Source organism: Schistocerca americana, chromosome 11 (assembly GCF_021461395.2).
Source record: "Schistocerca americana isolate TAMUIC-IGC-003095 chromosome 11, iqSchAmer2.1, whole genome shotgun sequence".
Lineage (NCBI taxonomy): Eukaryota > Metazoa > Arthropoda > Insecta > Orthoptera > Acrididae > Schistocerca > Schistocerca americana.
In genome coordinates, this window is record NC_060129.1 from 166,254,396 (window position 1) to 166,273,069 (window position 18,674).

Below are 18,674 nucleotides of genomic sequence, written 5' to 3' on the forward strand. Positions count from 1 at the left end.
CTGGACCGAGACTCGAACTCGGGACCTTTGCCTTTCACGGGCAGGAGAGCTTCTGTAAAGTTTGGAAGGTAGGAGACGAGGTACTGGCAGAAGTAAAGCTGTGAGGACGGGGCGCGAGCCGTGCTTGGGTAGCTTAGTTGGGAGAGCAATTGCCCGTGAAAGGCAAAGGTACCGAGTTCGAGTCTCGGTCCAGCACACTGTTTTAATCTGCCAGGAAGTTTCATATCAACGCAGACTCCGCTGCAGAGTGAAAATTTCATTCTGGAAACATTCCCCAAGGCTGTGGCTAAGCCATGTCTCCATAATATCATTTCTTCCAGGACTGCTAGTTCTGCAAGGTTCGCAGGAGAGCTTCTGTGGAGTTCGTAAGGTAGGAGACGAAGTACTGGCAGAAGTAAAGCTGTGAGGACGGGGCGTGAGTCGTGCTTGGGTAGCCCAGGTGGCAGAGCACTTGCCCAGGAAAGCCAAAGGTCCCGAGTTCGAGTCTCGGTCCGGCACACCGTTTTAATCTGCCAGGAAGTTTCAGGGTGACCAACATTTGATCATGATTTTAAGGGCCTCCCATCGGGTAGACCGTTCGCCTGGTGCAAGTCTTTCGATTTGACGCCACTTCGGTGACTTGCGCGTCGATGGGGATGAAATGATGATGATTAGGACAACACAACACCCAGCCCCTGAGCGGAGAAAATCTCCGACCCAGCCGGGAATCGAACCCGGGCTCTTAGGATTGACATTTTGTCGCGCTGACCACCCAGCTACTGGGGGTGGACACCATGATTTTAAGGGAGGTTTAAGAGAAGTCTGGTAGGAATAAATTTCTTCAGCACAACTACGCCACATTTTCTTGGAATGGGAGACAATGGAGAATTCCTTGAAAAATTCAGCTAATGCCTGTCTTGCATTGTTGATTGCATCTATATAAATTTATCTCTTTAAGATTCATAAACATTTCGTTTTATCTATCATTTCTCTTCTGTTATAATTTCATGTACTGACACGTCCTATGAGCGTTTTCTTGTTTGAACTGCACAGTAGAGTTGATTGTGATGTCTTTTAAATGTCCTTTTCAAATTTATAAACAGCAATGGATGTCACTTAAATCACTGCAAGAAGACAGGGATTGCATATGAACAAACTGAATGATCATTAAAAAAATTATATGTGAACAGCAGACTAACAAACAAAATAAATATTCTTTAATGTTACGTTAACCATCACATCCTCCACAGTACATGTGAATACTATAAAGAACATCCTTAACATCTGTACGTTCTTTGGTTAAATGTTATTTCCATTACGACCTGAAGATGACGTTTCTGCCTGGAAACATGTTGTGTTATTAAATAATTTAAGTAAATCAACAGAAATGTGTGAGTGGCAACGTTATCTGCATTTCTTATTTTCGGAACAGTCATGCACAATTTTCACTGAATATGACTTTAAATGATATTACAGGATTGGAACTCATCTCAGACTTTCGCCTGTAGCCAGCCCTGCAGTAGAAGTTTAATACCTATACTTATTCTAGTTTGAAGTGATTGCATTCACTTTGTGTCTGCTACAGTCTTTTACGAAATTACGAAAATTACGCTAGAAATGTAAGGTTTTTCAAACGTGAAAAAATATTCCAAGGTACGAGATTCAAATTTAAAAGGGCTGACATCGAGAAAAATCTTGTCAAAACTGTATTTAATATTCTTGGTGTTACAGCATTATCCCTTCTACACACCAGTAATCAGCAATTGAAATCAAGTTAAGAAGAAGTATTATCAAAAACCAGCTATAAGTTAAGAACATTTTTAAATAGAAGTTATTGTCAACTGACACAGATTTGCATTTCGAAGACAAGGAAAATTGTTAAGACTTTAAAGAAGCTCAGTTCACTTGCACATATCACGTGTTCTATGGTAGAAGACCTCATTGCCTTTCAAGGTACAAGATGGCGGATGGCCAAAAAAGTATCGCTCAACCTTTCACACGTTATGTAACTAATGTTAAAAATGTACAGAATTTTACCCCCAGCATAAGACACTGTAACTGAATAATTGAGAATATGCTCGAAATAGCTTCAATGCATTACACAGCACTTACATGGAGGGGTCCCTAGCAGTGGAACTGCCATTTTGAAGCTGTCGTGTATGGTGATGTAGGTTAAGGTTCCATATATGACACACTGCAGCCATTCACCATGCTGGACCCTCATTTGCAAGTAGTCAAAAAAAAAAAAAAATTCCGAAATTTCGCTTGATACTCTATCGCTTTAAAAAAGACACATTTTTGGAATATGACTGGCAACAGCCATTAAGTAATGTATAAAATACATATTTGAATTATCAGCTGTTATTATTTTAAACCCAAATTTCGGTTTCGGTCATGGATCATCTTCACAGATGAAGGGTTAAAATATTTTAAGCCGCCATTACTTAAATTGTGTAGTGCATGCCATGAATATAAATATATGATATAAGACTTTAAAAGCAAACATCCGAATTAGTATTCAGATGTTTACTATTAAAGTCCTGTGTCATACATTTACATTCATGGCATGCTCTACACATTTTAAGTAATGACTAATGCTATATGGTTGCTAAACCATTTTAACGCTTCATCCATGAAGATGGTCCAAGACCAAAAGTGGTAGAATTTGGGCTTAAAATAAAAACAGCTGATGGTTCAAATATGCACTTTATACATTAAAAAAGAAAGATTACACAAGCTGCTTCTGTAGTGTAATAGTTCAAATGGCTCTCAGCACTATCTGATGTCATCAGTTCCCTAGACTTACAGGTACTTAAACCTACCTAACCTAAGGACATCAGACACGTCCATGCCCGAGGCAGGATTCGAACCTGCGACCGTAGCAGCAGCGCGGTTTCGGACTGAAGCGCCTAGAACCGCTCGGTCACAAAGACTGACTTAGCGTAATGGATATATTACAAGTCTGCTATGCAAGAGGTTGTTGTATTGGATCGCGTGAGATACTTTGCAATTCTTTATATTTAAATCGTTATGAAAATGTCTGTGATCATTGTTTTAATTCAGTTAATGAGTTTAAATGTATTTTTTTATTTCTGTTCCTTTGTCACATCATTTTTAATGAATATATTAAATTTTTCAATTGCTCTCTTTTTTTCCTTGCTGTCATTCTTTTTCTAGTTTGATTTTTATTTCTGTATCACAATATTTAAACATTTGGAAATGTCGGTCAATCAGTTAAATAAAAACGAAATAATGTATTTATATGTGCAATGGTGTGAAAAATTTAATTGTCGTTACAAAATGTAAGTTTTCTTGGATTGTGATCGTCATATAAACACGTAAAACATAAATTCTTATTGCACTAAGGACAAAAGAATATAGATGAAGGTTTAAGCGAAAGAAGAGGTTATATGCAAAATGAAATACAAACAAACTGAGGAATAGAAATGATGGATAATGAATGTTGTAACAAAAATACGGATGATGAAATGGAAGTAATTAAATCGACATTAATTCATGCAAATAATGAAAGTCATGTATTCGAAGTTTTGAACTGGAAAAAGCATTAGGGGAAGAAAAATTAGAGGAACTGAAGAAGTTAATGCAGTGATTAAAAATTTCGTGACAAAGAAATAGAAATAAAAATTACATTTGAACCCTTTAGTTGAAATAAAATAATTATTAAAGTAATTTTGATAAAGATTTAAAAATTAAAATTTTCAAAGAACCTAACGAGACTTGAACCCAAAATCTCTTGCATAGGAGAGTTATAATATATATATGACGCGATGCAACCATCCTGTAAATTGTTACCAGCTTTAAGTCTATAGAGCATCACGTGGAATTCCGAAACTACACTACTGGCCATTAAAATTGCTACACCACGAAGATGACGCGCTACAGATGCGAAATTTAACCGACAGGAAGAAGATGCTGTGATATGCAAATGATTAGCTTTTCAGAGCATTCACACAAGGCTGGCGCCGGTGGCGACACCTACAACGTGCTGACACGAGGAAATTTTCCATCCGATTTCTCATACACAAACAGCAGTTGACCGGCGTTGCCTGGTGAAACGTTTTTGTGATGCCTCGTGTAATGAGGAGAAATGTGTACCATCACGATTACGACTTTTATAAAGGTCGGATTGTAGCCAATGGCGTTTGCGGTTTATCGTATCGCAACATTGCTGCTCGTGTTGGTCGAGATTCAGTGACTATTAGCAGTATATGGAATCGGTGGGTTCAGGAGGGTAATACGGAACACCGTGCTGGATCCCAACGGCCTCGTATCACTAGCAGTCGAGATGACAGGCATCTTATCTGAATGGCTGTAACGGATCGTGCGCCCACGTCTCGATCCCTGAGTCAACAGATGGGGACGTTGGCAAGACAACAACCATCTGCACGAACAGTTCGACGACGTTTGAATCAGCACGGACTATCAGCTCGGAGACCACGGCTGCGGTTAGCCTTGAAGCTGCATCACAGAGAGGAGCGCTTGCGATGGTGTACTCGACGACGAACCTGGGTGCACGGATGGCAAAACGTCATTTTTTCGGATGAATCCAGGTTCTGTTTACAGCATCGAGATGGTCGCCTCCGTGTTTGGCGACATCGCGGTGAACGCACATTGGAAGCGTGTATTCGTCATCGCCATATTGGCGTATCACCCGGCGTGACGGTATTGGGTGCCATTGGTTACACGTCTCGGACACCTCTTGTTCGCATTGACGGCACTTTGAACAGTGGACGTTACATATCAGATGTGTTACGACCCGTGGCTCTACCCTTCATTCGATTTCAGCAGGATAGTGCACGACCGCATGTTGCAGGTCCCGTACGGGCCTTTCTGGATACAGAACATGTTCGACTGCTGCCCTGGCCAGCACATTCTCCAGATCTCTCACCAACTGAACACGTCTGGTCAATGGTGGCCGAGCAACTGGCTCGTCACAATACGCCAGTCACTACTCTTGATGAACTGTGGTATCGTGCTGAAACCGCATGGGCAGCTGTACCTGTACACGCCATTCGAGCTCTGTTTGACTCGATGCCCAGGCGTATCGAGGCCATTATTACGGCCAGAGGGGTTGTTCTGGGTACTGATTTCTCAGGATCTATGCACCCAAATTGCGTGAAAATGTAATCACATGTCAGTTCTAGTATAATATATTTGTCCAATGGATACCCATTTATCATCCGCATTTCTTCTTGGTATGGCAATTTTAATGGCTAGTAGTGTATTTTTCCGTAGATTACTTGCAAATGAGGGTTCATCAGGATGAATTGCTCCAGGAGACCTTAACATACCTCACCGTATAAATAGCTTCAAAATGTCGATCCCACTGCTGGGGGCGCCTGCTGGTTAAACATGTAGAACTTATAATATTTACAAATGCTGCAGGAATCACAGCCTTATGTCTAGAACAAAATAAAAATGCTGAAAGCGGTATATGGGTGTTTCTAGTCCACATTCCTTCATATCTAACAGCAACGAAAACAATATAAAATGCTGCAAGGTATTTATAGGGTTTCTAATGCACATTTCTTCGTGTGGCTCTAAAAGTGGCCGCTAGATTGAAACACCAACATGGAAGCATCATGGCTTGTGCTCCTAGGTATACTATGCTCCAGATACGACACACTCTCTCCCACCGTAGATTCACTGCAGCCGACGGCCATCACAGACAAGCGTATACACCATAGAGTAAATATCTCTAGAGTGAGCATTGTGTTCTGGGCATGTTGTCAACATTAAACCAGGATTGTCACGTGTTTTCGGTACTTCGCTGTGCGTGTGTGCTTTCCTCAGAGTTTGAAGTTTATATTATCAAGAGTTTTCGTTGTGTTTTCACCGTTTGTTGATAGTGTAACAGCGATGCTGAATTACTGTTGTTGCTACGGATGCAAATAAAAATATGTGAAAGGAGGGATCGTAACTTTTCATGGGTACTATGTTTAAAAATTTCGAGACGCTTTATAATTAAGGCTCGATTCTGTAGACCTATTTTTCTACGATTTTATGACTTTATAAAAGATATGACGGCTCGTGCAAAAGCTTACAAACAATCGCTTCCTCTCGTAAATTTTCTAGTGGATCAGGAAAGGGAATTGTTAGTTGTCTAAGCAAATACAATCCTCCATGCATTTATCAGTGACTTGTCGATTATGTATATAGACTTGAAAGGCCGGAGACAGATAAATTCAACAGAGTGGGAGTCTGTAATTGTCTTCGTATAATATGTGTGCCCGAACCTTTTTGTTTACTATAAAGTTACAATAGGAGACCATGTTAAGTGTGTCTAGGACATGGAGAATGATTATGTGTGATTTATATTTTAGTTTCCCGAAGGATGAACAATGAGTAAAGACGTGGCTCCAGAAAATAAGGAGGAGTAATTTTGTCGCCACAAAATATTCCATGGTATGTTCGAAACACTTTGAAGAGGAATGTTTAGACAGAAAAATTTGGACGTGTGTGGCTGAAGGCAGATGCTATACCAACTATTTTTAATTTTCCACAGCACCTACTACCAATTTCTGCATTCCGCTTAAATACATTTTCTGCACAAATCAAATAAAGAACACAATAGTGTAGTTAATCAAAGTACACACTCATCTTCTTTGGTGTATTTTGCCTTCAGTTTATTTTCTTCACCATTTGGTTAAGAAGTGTAAAATGTTAGTGAACATGTCCCCAAATTCTTTGATTTGTGTCATTTTCCACTTCCCTTAATGGTGTTATATGGGTTGACTGTTACATGACCAACTGTATTTGCCTTACAGTATATTTATTCTCCGATCGCTTTTTTTCCCCCTTCTCAGTCTACTATTTATTTAATAAACTGGGAGCAAGTACGTAAAATGAGTTAAATAAACACTTCAAAGTGTTACCAGTAAGAAAAATTGTGCTTTAGGTAGCAAGAAACGAGAAAATAAATACGCAGAAATAGCAGAAAAAAGGACGAATTAGCAGGGAGATAATGGCTAATATGTGGCAAATTCGATGTTTTTCGGACACTTGTAAAAGTACTAGCGTACTGTCAAGTCGTTTTGCAGGACTATCACCGCAAAAATGTACGTCAGGCTCTGTAATACTATAAAGTGCCGTATCAGACCGAAAACTACCAAAAATCGAGTGCATCTGAACTGTGACACCTATCGCAAAGAAGCAGAATGCAATATCACTTGCCCTTAAAAGTTACGTAGCTGGTTTATTCACGGTATCAAATGGATATTGTTAAAGTGTCTGCGCAACATATATAAATAATCCACGACACGTACGAAAAGAATCCGTCTGTAGTAGGGATGTAGTGACATTCGAAATATACAGGACGCTATAGGGACAAACACACGACGTCCCGAAATCACGTGACCAGGCCGGCAATGTATGTTGGCAACACAAAATCTGTTCTGCGCATGTGAATGCTCACTCCAGAGATATTTACTCTATGGTTTACACGTCAGTTCAAGACTGAAGCGTGAAGAAGAGAGCACGGAGACAGCGGATGTGTTGACACGTGATGGAGGTGCTGGATCTTTTTGCAGAACCGTGCCCGACGTTCGCCGCCGGAGAACTGGAGCTGTGATTGGGCCCGACGCGCCAATCATATTCCAGCACGACTCGGGCGGTTTCCTCGGTCACGTGATGGGCCGCTGCAGGTAAACATCCCCACCGTTCTCCAGCTGGTACGGCCTGCATGGCTTACCACCACCCAGCGCGGCTTGTGCACCACACACTGCTTCCGCTGTGCAACCCGACAACTGTTGACACCATTTTCTTTATTTTAGGCCATCACTCGCCAGCCTGTCAAGGCTTCTTCTCCTGCGCCAGTGTCATCTTCTGACAACAGTGTTGCCACACGACCTCCTCAATTATTCCTTGCATACACGGCAACTTGATAATAAGATATCTCTGATTTCAGCACACTTCTGTAGCAACATATCCCAAACGCCTTGGTTCTCTTCTGTTCCAGTTTGCTCACAGTCCATGATTCACCACCATTATTTTGGGTCATCAGTCTTCTGTCTGGTTTGACGTGGCCCACCAATAATTCCTCTCCTACACTAACCTCTTCTTCTCAGAGTGGCACTTGCAATCTCCATTGCCAATTATTTGCTGGATATTCTCTGTCTTCTTCTATAGTTTTTACTCTCTACAGCTCCCTCTAGTACCACAGAAGTTGTTCCTTGATCTCTTCAGAGATGTCCTATGATCGTGTCCCTTCTTCTTGTCAGTGTTTTCCGTATATTCTTTTCCTCCTCAATTCTGTGGAGAGTCCCTCTTTCTTACCTCATCAGTCCATACAATTTTAATTATTCTTCTGTAGCACCACATCTCAAATGCTTTGATTCTCTTCCATCCTAGTTTTTCCACTGACGATGTTTCACTACTATACAATGCTGTACTCCTAATCTACATTCTCAAAAATGTCTTCCTCAAATTAAGGCCGAACTCTGATACTAACAGACTTCTTTTTTCGAGAAATTTCCTTTTTGCCTTGTGCTATTTTGCCTTTTATATCTTCCTTTCTTCACCCATTACGTGTTAATTTGCTTCTGAGGTAGCACGATTTCTTAATTTTCTCTTTCATGGTCCCAAATTTTGATATTAAGCTTTCTTGTAATCTCATTTCTACCACTCCTCATTTGTTTCACCTTTCTTTGATTGGCTCTCAGTCCAAATTCAGTGCTCATCAGACTGTTCATTCCATTCACCAGGTCCTTCAGTTCTCCCTCACTTTCACTGAACAATTCATCAGTGATTCTTATTACTGATATCCTTTCACCCTGAATTTTAGTCCTAATCCTGAACCATTCCGTTATTTCCTCCGATCGATGCTCGATATGCAGGTTGAACAACACATGTCAAACACTGTATCGTAACCTTATGCCCTTTCTAATCAGCGCCCTTCAGTTCTTGGTCTTCCATTCTTCTTGATTCTCGTACAGATTTACATTACCCCCATTTTCTATTTTTCTGATTATTTCAAAGATTCTTACTGTACTCTGTTGATTCTCGTGCAGATTTACATTACCCTTCCCACTTTCCTATTTTTCTGATTATTTCAGTCATCTTGCACGACTTGCGTTTTCAGAACCCCTTTCGATTTCGACAAATCAGTATAAAATTTCAGCAAGTTGCGACAGTGAAGATCTCAGCACATTCACCCAGTGCATTGAATAGACCACTTGCATCCATACACTGATACTGCCTGCTAAACTTGCATGCATATTTTGGGCTCCATACTTTTTTTTCGCATTCTATCTGATTAATTTGAGGAACCACAAAACTTTTATTTTTGCACATTCTGCTTTATATCACGTTTGCACGTAGGAATCCATTTGCACATTTGGTGCAGACGATAGTAGCATATGGAACATACACCAATGCATGACTTTATTTTTAAGGAGACAGTTTCTTCTGGAAAACATAGTAAGCAACCAGAGGAAAGCGACACAAAGTTTCTAGATTAGCCACTAATTTAATAATCAGAGTTGTTAAACACTCTGTCAATGATCTGTTTTCCTCCAATTCCTAATTTTTACAATCAAACAAAAAAATAATTTGCCTTTTATGAGCAACTTCTCTGATTTGTCAACAAACTAAACAACACTTGCAACAAACAGAGGATTGAATGAATTTTTGAAACAGCCTCCTGTGGGGTGTGTGGTTTCAAGAAACTGATTAAGGCAAATAAAACATGCTGCAGTGTGAGTGATTCCAGGTGATAATACAACGAACTTCTGAACGGCAAATAACAACGGAAATCCTTAAATTAATCTGCATCGACGTGGATACTCTGGAAATCGCATTTCATGTGTATCCTGGCGAACAATATACTCGAGCTTCGTCTCTCTATGGCATTTTTCATTTACTTGATCACATGCATGTTCCAACAAATCATTTTAAACATAGTAACAACGCATGTTGTTCTCTACACCATCAGATATGTAGTAGGTATATATGTACGCACAGTGAATATATATACAGGGTGGTCCATTGATCTTGACTGGACCAAATATCTCACGAAATAAACGTCAAACGAAAAAACTAAAAAGAACGTAACTTATTTAGCTTGAAGGGGGAAACCAAATGGCGCTATGGTTGGCCCGCTAGATGGCGCTGCCATACGTCAAACGGTTATCAACTGCGTTTTTTAAAATAGGAACCCCCATTTTTATTACATATTCGTGTAGCACGTAAAGAAATATGAGTGTTTCAGTTGGACCACTTTTTTCGCTTTGTGATAGATGGCGCTGAATAGTCACAAACACATGGCCCACAATTCTAGACGAACAGTTGCTAACAGGTAGATTTTTTAAATTAAAATACAGAACGTAGGTACGTTTGAACATTTTATTTCGGTTGTTGCCATGTGATACGTGTACCTTTGTGAACTTATCATTTCTGAGAACGCATGCAGTTACAGCGTGATTTTACGCATGCAGTTACAGCGTGATTACCTGTAAATATCACATTAATACAATAAATGCTCAAAATGATGTCCGTCAACCTCTATGCATTTGGCAATACGTGTAACGACATTCCTCTCAACAGCGAGTAGTTCGCCTTCCGTAATGTTCGCACATGCATTGACACTGCGCTGACGCGTGTTGTCAGGCGTTGTCGGTGGATCACCATAGCAAATATCCTTCAACTTTCGCCACAGAAAGAAATCCGGGGACGTCAGATCCGGTGAACGTGCGGGCCACGGTGTGGTGCTTCGACGACCAATCCACCTGCCATGAAATATGCTATTCAATACCGCTTCAACCGCACGCGAGCCATGTGACGGACATGCATCATGTTGGAAGTACATCGCCATTCTGTTATGCTGCGAAACATCTTGTAGCAACATCGGTAGAACATTACGTAGGAAATCGGCATACACTGCGCCATTTAGATAAAATGTGGGCCAATTATCCTTCCTCCCATAATGCCGCACGATACATTAACCCGCCAAGGTCGCTGCTGTTCCACTTGTCGCAGCCATCGTGGTTTTCCGTTGCCCAGTAGTGCATATTATGCCGTTTTACGTTACCGCTGTTGGTGAACGACGCTTCGTCGCAAAATAGAACGCGTGCAAAAAAATCTGTCATCGTCCCGTAATTTCTCTTGTGCCCAGTGGCAGAACTGTACACGTCATTCAAAGTCGTCGCCATGCAATTCCTGGTGCACAGAAATATGGTACGGGTGCAATCGATGTTGATGTAGCATTCCCAACACCGACGTTTTTGAGATTCTCGATTCTCGCGCAATGTGTCTGCTACTGATGTGCGGATTAGCCGCGACAGCAGCTTAAACTTGGGCATCATGATTTGTTGCAGGTCGTGGTTGACGTTTCACACGTGGCTGAACACTTCCTGTTTCCTTAAATAACGTAAGTATCCGGCGAACGGTCCGGAAACTTGGATGATGTCGTCCAGGATACCGAGCAGCATACATAGCACACGCCCGTTGGGCATTTTGATCACAATAGCCGTACATCAACACGATACCGACCTTTTCCGCAATTGGTAAACGGTCCATTTTTACACGGGTTATACCGTCCGCACTGGCGGAATGTTACGTGATACCACGTACTTATACGTTTGTGACTATTACAGCGCCATCTATCACAAAGCGAAAAAAGTGGTCCAACTAAAACATTCATATTTCTTTACGTACTATCCGGATATGTAATAAAAATGGGGGCTCCTATTTAAAAAAACGCAGTTGATATCCGTTTGACCTATGGCAGCGCCATCTAGCGGGACAGCCATAGCGCCATCTGGTTTCCCCCTTCAAGCTGGACGAGTTTCGTTCTTTGTAGTTTTTTCGTTTGACGCGTATTTCGTGAGATATTTGGCCCGGTCACTATCAATGGACCACCCCGTATATGGTGAAGCGAAATTCGTGCACTCGGGCATCGCTGCGCAACTTCCCACACGCCAGGGATAAAAAAAAATGTCTCTCGCAAAATTTCTTCTGGCGAGTTCATCCGCCAGAAAAAGGACGTTAAAGAGTGGCAATCCGGCAACACTGTAACCACATGTATGGTAAGTACTTCTGTCAGTACACAAGAGCTATGAGAACTTCTTCATCTTCGATACTGTGAAACCAAATTCTTTTACTGCAAGCGGTTTGCTTTCCATATTTTGGGAGGCGTTAGTACGGACCAAACCAACAAAAAACGTCCAGCTAAACATGGGTCTAAAATGCCAACTTTAAGATTTATGAGCACTTGTTGATTTTCGCTAGTGTGAAACGCATTTCTTCTACTGAACAAATGCTCATTGCTCTTAAGGTATGGATTTTAGGGCTCATGATCGCTATACTTTTTTTATTATTTTTGTGTAGGGGACCTGCCCCTAAAGCATTTTTTTTTGGGCGGGGGGGGGGGGGGGGGGAACCCTGTCGTATTTGTGTCTACACTAGAGGGTGACAATTACTACACTATACGAAAAAAAAGTAACTTAGTTACAAACTACGGCGTGCGCACACTTTATTCAACATGTAAACGTCACTACAGATACTTAGATTTAGGGACCGAGCGAGGTGGCGTGCAGTGGTTGCACACTGGACTCGTATTCGGAAGGACGACAGTTCAATCCCGCGTCCGGCCATCCTGATTTAGGTTTTCCGTGATTTCCCTAAATCGCTCCAGGCAAATACTGGGATGGTTCCTTTCAATGGGCACGGCCGACTTCCTTCCCCATCCTTCCCTAATGCGATGAGACCGATGACTTCGGTGTTTGGTCTCTTTCCCCAAACTACCCAACCCAACCCAACTCAGATTTAGGTTATGACACTTTCGATGTGTCTACCATCATTGGCGATGATGTGGCACACATGAATAGCGAAATTCTGCATGGCCCGCTGAAGTGTTGGAACATCGATGCTGTCGACGACATCCTGAATGGCTGTTTCCAGCTCAGCAATGGTTTTGGGCTTATTGCTGTACACCTTATCTTTAACATAGCCCCATAAAAGGCAGTCCCACGTGTTCAGATCCGGAGTGTATGGCGGCTAATCGAGGCCCATGCCAGTGACTACCCCAGAGCCAGAATGTGGTCCCCAAAGTGCTCCTCCAGGACATCGAACACTCTCCTGCTTCGATGGGGCCGAGCTCCGTCTTGCATGAACCACATCTTGTAGAAATCAGGGTCACTTTGGATGTTGTTGTTGTGGTCTTCAGTCCTGAGACTGGTTTGATGCAGCTGTCCATGCTACTCTATCCTGTGCAAGCTTCTTCAACTCCCAGTACCTACTGCAGACTACATCCTTCTGAATCTGCTTAGTGTATTCATCTCTTGGTCTCTCTCTACGGTTTTTACCCTCCACGCTGCCCTCCAATGCTAAATTGGTGATCCCTTGATGCCTCAGAAAATGTCCTACCAACCGATCCCTTCTTCTTGTCAAATTGTGCCACAAACTCCTCTTCTCCCCAATTCTATTCAATACCTCCTCATTACTTATGTGATCTACCCATCTAATCTTCAGCATTCTTCTGTAGCACCACATTTCGAAAGCTTCTATTCTCTTCTTGTCCAAACTATTTATCGTCCATGTTTCACTTCTATACATGGCTACACTCCATACAAATACTTTCAGAAATGGCTTCCTGACACTTAAATCTATACTCGATGTTAACAAATTTCTCTTCTTCAGAAACGCTTTCCTTACCATTGCCACTCTACATTTTATATCCTCTCTGCTTCGACCATGATCAGTTATTTTGCTCCCCAAATAGCAAAACTCCTTTACTACTTTAAGTGTCTCATTTCCTAATCTAATTCCCTCAGCATCACCCGACTTAATTCGACTACATTCCATTATCCTCGTTTTGCTTTTGTTGATGTCCTCCCTTCAAGACGCTATCCACTCCATTCAACTGCTCTTCCAAGTCCTTTGCTGTCTCTGACAGAATTACAATGAAATCATTTTCCAAAACCTTCACGTACCGTTCGGTAGTCACAATGCCGTCGAGGAACATCGTACCGATTATTCAGTGACTGGACGTTGCCCTTCACATAGCCACCAGTTGAGGGTGAAGAGACTTCTCGATCACCAAATGCGGATTCTCAGTCCCCCAAATGCGCCAGTTTTGCTTACTGACCAACACATCCAAATGAAAGTGGACTTCGTCGCTAAACCAAAGCATATTCACATCAAAAGTTCCCATCATGCCTCGCGGTACAGTTTGAACGTCCTAACGCAAAATGTTCAGAAGTTATGACGATTCTATTATAAATAGTTCAATAATTGTCGCGCTATATTTTACTTTACACACTAAACACTGTACTTTCACGTTGGAAACGGTTCTGGAACTTTCCACTTTCTATATTACGTTATAGAAATTCAGAAACTGTTTCTAGCGCTGAACTACAGTGTCTGGCATGTAAAGCAAAGTAGTATACACAGAAATACCTATATACAGGGTGATTCAAAAAGAATACCACAACTTTAGGAATTCAAAACTCTGCAACGACAAAAGGCAGAGCTAAGCACTATCTGTCGGCGAATTAAGGGAGCTATAAAGTTTCATTTAGTTGTACATTTGTTCGCTTGAGGCGCTGTTGACTAGGCGTCAGCATCAGTTGATGCTAAGATGGCGACCGCTCAACAGAAAGCTTTTTGTGTTATTGAGTACGGCAGAAGTGAATCGACGACAGTTGTTCAGCGTGCATTTCGAATGAAGTATGGTGTTAAACCTCCTGATAGGTGGTGTATTAAACGTTGGTATAAACAGTTTACAGAGAATGGGTGTTTGTGCAAAGGGAAAAGTTCTGGACGGCCGAGAACGAGTGATGAAAATGTAGCACGCATCCAGCAAGCATTTGTTCGCAGCCCAGGAAAATCGACTCGCAGAGCTAGCAGAGAGTTGCAAATTCCACAATCAACTGTATGGAGAGTCCTACGAAAAAGGTTAGTTATGAAACCTTATCCCGAGGCGATGGATCGGCCGCCAGGCAGCCCGTGACAGAGCACTTCATCACTGGCCTCCAAGAAGCCCTGATCTTACCCCCTGCGATTTTTTCTTATGGGGGTATGTTAAGGATATGGTGTTTCGGCCACCTCTCCCAGCCACCATTGATGATTTGAAACGAGAAATAACAGCAGCTATCCAAACTGTTACGCCTGATATGCTACAGAGAGTGTGGAACGAGTTGGAGTATCGGGCAGATATTGCTCGAGTGTCTGGAGGGGCCATATTGAACATCTCTGAACTTGTTTTTGAGTGAAAAAAAACCTTTTTAAATACTCTTTGTAATGATGTATAACAGAAGGTTATATTATGTTTCTTTCATTAAATACACATTTTTAAAGTTGTGGTATTCTTTTTGAATCACCCTGTATTTCAGGTAATTGATGATGCTCTTCAAAAAATAAAGCCTAAACGCATTCAAAAAATAAAGCCTAAACGCATTCAAAAAACAAAGCCTAAACGCATTCAAAAAATAAAGCCTAAACGCATTCAAAAAATAAAGCCTAAACGCATTCAAAAAATAAAGCCTAAACGCATTCAAAAAATAAAGCCTAAACGCATATGGTACAATAAAACTGCTTTCACTCGATTGCGCATAGACGAATAAAACATAAAAATTATCAACATAATGTTTCATGTGTATCTTCAAAAGCTACATCATCAGTCAGAAGCAAAACTGAAATAAGACGTTTATGTTGCACCTGACGAAATCACAACGGAACTAAGCTATACGTAAAATTTGTTTTGTAGGACATACGCAAACGAGAAGCATGATTAATAGAATGACATCAGCTTCAGTTGCGATAAGATTTATTCAATCGCACGACCGATTTTTGGATTATAAAATCCCACCTTCAGGTGTATAAAAAGCTTGAAACCGGCCGTGGATCGAAGAAATCAATATTACAACTGAGGCGAATGTCACACTATTAAAAACTATACGTGACAGGAAAAAAAATTAGGTCAGATATGGATTCACTGGGCAAAAAATCATAAGGTTATTCTATATCTAACAAAATAAAACAAAAAAATATTTTTCCACTCGCCTATGTAAGCGTTGATAGATCGCAAATTGTAGTACAATCCATAAAGGATGGAGAGGCCTTGCGAGGTGCCGGGGTGGAGATGAGTTTGTACCTCTCTAATTCTGACGAATTTTGCATGAGAACGAGAAATGCACTCAACCCCTCCTTACCTATCACCTAATTAATTATGTGCAGAACGGTAACGAAGGGAAATGATGGTGGACCCTGCTAGTTGGTAAAATAAGGAGTGCACACTCAAAATAATTTAATAAATATCGTAATCTACTCAGAGAGAGAAAAAGAGAACTTTATCATAATAAACAACAGGAAATGGGATTCTGCGTATATCAACGAAATGATATGCGGCTTAAATATTACAATACGATTTATTACACATCAGAACATAAAGGCACCTGATTATAGACACAAACAGTAGGTTAAAGGATAGGGTATTCTGAACTATTATGCGAATAAGAGTTGGCTCGAGAACAAGGGGCTCCTACTCTCTGTGAGGCAATAGATTGACGATAATGACTGGAGGTCCTAATGAATCAAATATTAGTCTCCCGACTATACAGGGTGAGTCACCTAACGTTACCGCCGGATATATTTCGTAAACCACATCAAATACTGACGAACCGATTCCACAGACCGAACGTGAGGAGAGGGGCTAATGTTATTGGTTAATACAAACCATAAAAAAATGCACGGAAGTATGTTTTTTAACACAAACCTACGTTTTTGTAAATGGAACCCCGTTAGTTTTGTTAGCACATCTGAACATATAAACAAATACATAATCAGTGCCGTTTGTTGCATTGTAAAATGTTAATTACATCCGGAGATATTGTAACCTAAAGTTGACGCTTGAGTACCACTCCTCCGCTATTCGATCGTGTGTATCGGAGAGCACCGAATTACGTAGGAATCCAAAGGGAACAGTGATGGACCTTAGGTACAGAAGAGACTGGAACAGCACATTACGTCCACATGCTAACACCTTTTTATTGGTCTTTTTCACTGACGCACATGTACATTACCATGAGGGGTGAGGTACACGCACACACGTGGTTTCCGTTTTCAATTACGGAGTGGAATAGTGTGTGTCCCGACATGTCAGGCCAATAGATGTTCAATCTGGTGGCCATCATGTACCGTGTGTACCGTGATGCGCCTACAACCCCAGAGGATATGAAACAACGTATTGTGGCAGCCTGCGGCGACATTACACCAGATGTACTGCGGCGTGTACGACATTCATTACGCCAGAGATTGCAATTATGTGCAGCAAATGATGGCCACCACATTGAACATGGTAATGTACATGTGCGTCAGTGAAAAAGACCAATAAAAAGGTGTTAGCATGTGGACGTAATGTGCTGTTGCAGTCTCTTCTGTACCTAAGGTCCATCACCGTTCCCTTTGGATCCCTACGTAATTCGGTGCTCTCCGATACACACGATCGAACCGCGGAGGAGTGGTACTCAAGCGTCAACTTTAGGTTACAATATCTCCTGATGTAATTAACATTTTACAATGCAACAAACGGCACTGATTACGTATTTGTTTATATGTTCAGATGTGCTAACAAAACTAAAGGGGTTCCATTAAAAAAAACGTAGGTTTGTGTTAAAAAACATACTTCCGTGCATATTTTTAATGGTTTGTATTAACCAATTACACTAGCCCCTCTCCTCACGTTCGGTCTGTGGAATCGATTCGTCAGTATTTGATGTGGTTTACGAAATATATCCAGCGGTAATGTTAGGTGACTCACCCTGTATAGCAGTATCGCAATTAGTGAGAGCTCAAATGGGATCGCATGGAGAAACAAGCAAGGTGGACTTGTAGCAAAGCGAGCGCGCATGATGTTGAGGACTTGAGTATCAAATTGATAGCTCCTACAATGTCGGAGCCGCAAAATACCACACCAGACCTGAAATCTGCAGCACGTCCTCGGTAGGTAACTTTCTGATGATGTAGGCGCCGATTTCTGCCATGCAGCAACTCTATATGTCAACCCCTGGCCTCGAAGGCTGTCCGAGAATTCTAAGTTCTGCGACCAAGTCGTAAGACCGTCCGACTCCGACGAAGATCAGAACCCGAATACCTACTGCCCGCGCAACGCAAGAGCGAAGCAAACATTGCTCAATTCCCTACTCTCCTCGAAAACCGCAAATCAGCATTCTGTTCTGACTCCAATATTCCCCCCACAGTGTCTCAGAACATCATTCGCGCCAATAGCGACCGTTCCCTCCAATTCTGAGCAGGGCGTTATGACGTGAACTAGCCTCGGTTTAAGTTGACCAGTCATGCCTCTGCTATTCAGCTGAGGGCACTGAACTTGCCGTTTGACCAGCTACAGAAACAACCGGCCTAGACCACCGGCCATCTGGTGCCGGACAGTTGCACCTAGCAGAGCACAGTCCACAAGTATTCCCAGAATCAAGAGGACAATGCAGTCAGTCGGCGTAAGGTATGTTCGTTCTGATCGCGCCAGAACGGTAAACACACTCAGACGTCTCGCAGGTCGTTTCCCCCTGCATACAATAGGCGAAACTCGACCGATGTCAGTCGTTCCGGCTGGCGCTTAACCCCATTGTACGAAACCCTCAGAATTCAGTCAAGTGCAGCCCGAAATGCAGTGTGCCGCGTCCTCCAATGCTAGCCTCGCGCAGATCAGGCAACTAACCCAA

General features: G+C 41.8%; 2 protein-coding genes across 6 annotated transcripts in view; one reads left to right on the plus strand and one right to left on the minus strand.

The window, feature by feature from the left end:
* LOC124553655 overlaps positions 1-18,674 on the minus strand; it is a 276,328-nt gene that overhangs the window by 257,249 nt on the left and 405 nt on the right. The gene's annotated exons all lie outside the window — the stretch shown is intronic.
* LOC124553653 (serine/threonine-protein kinase OSR1) overlaps positions 1-18,674 on the plus strand; it is a 549,990-nt gene that overhangs the window by 187,215 nt on the left and 344,101 nt on the right. For 3 of the 5 annotated variants that reach the window (XM_047127534.1, XM_047127532.1, XM_047127533.1), the window contains exon 2: positions 7,530-7,643. The exons of the other annotated variants lie outside the window; for them this stretch is intronic. In XM_047127534.1, the coding sequence (XP_046983490.1) occupies positions 7,530-7,643 (114 nt within the window). The remainder of the gene's footprint in view (positions 1-7,529; positions 7,644-18,674) is intronic. 5 annotated transcript variants of the gene reach the window in all.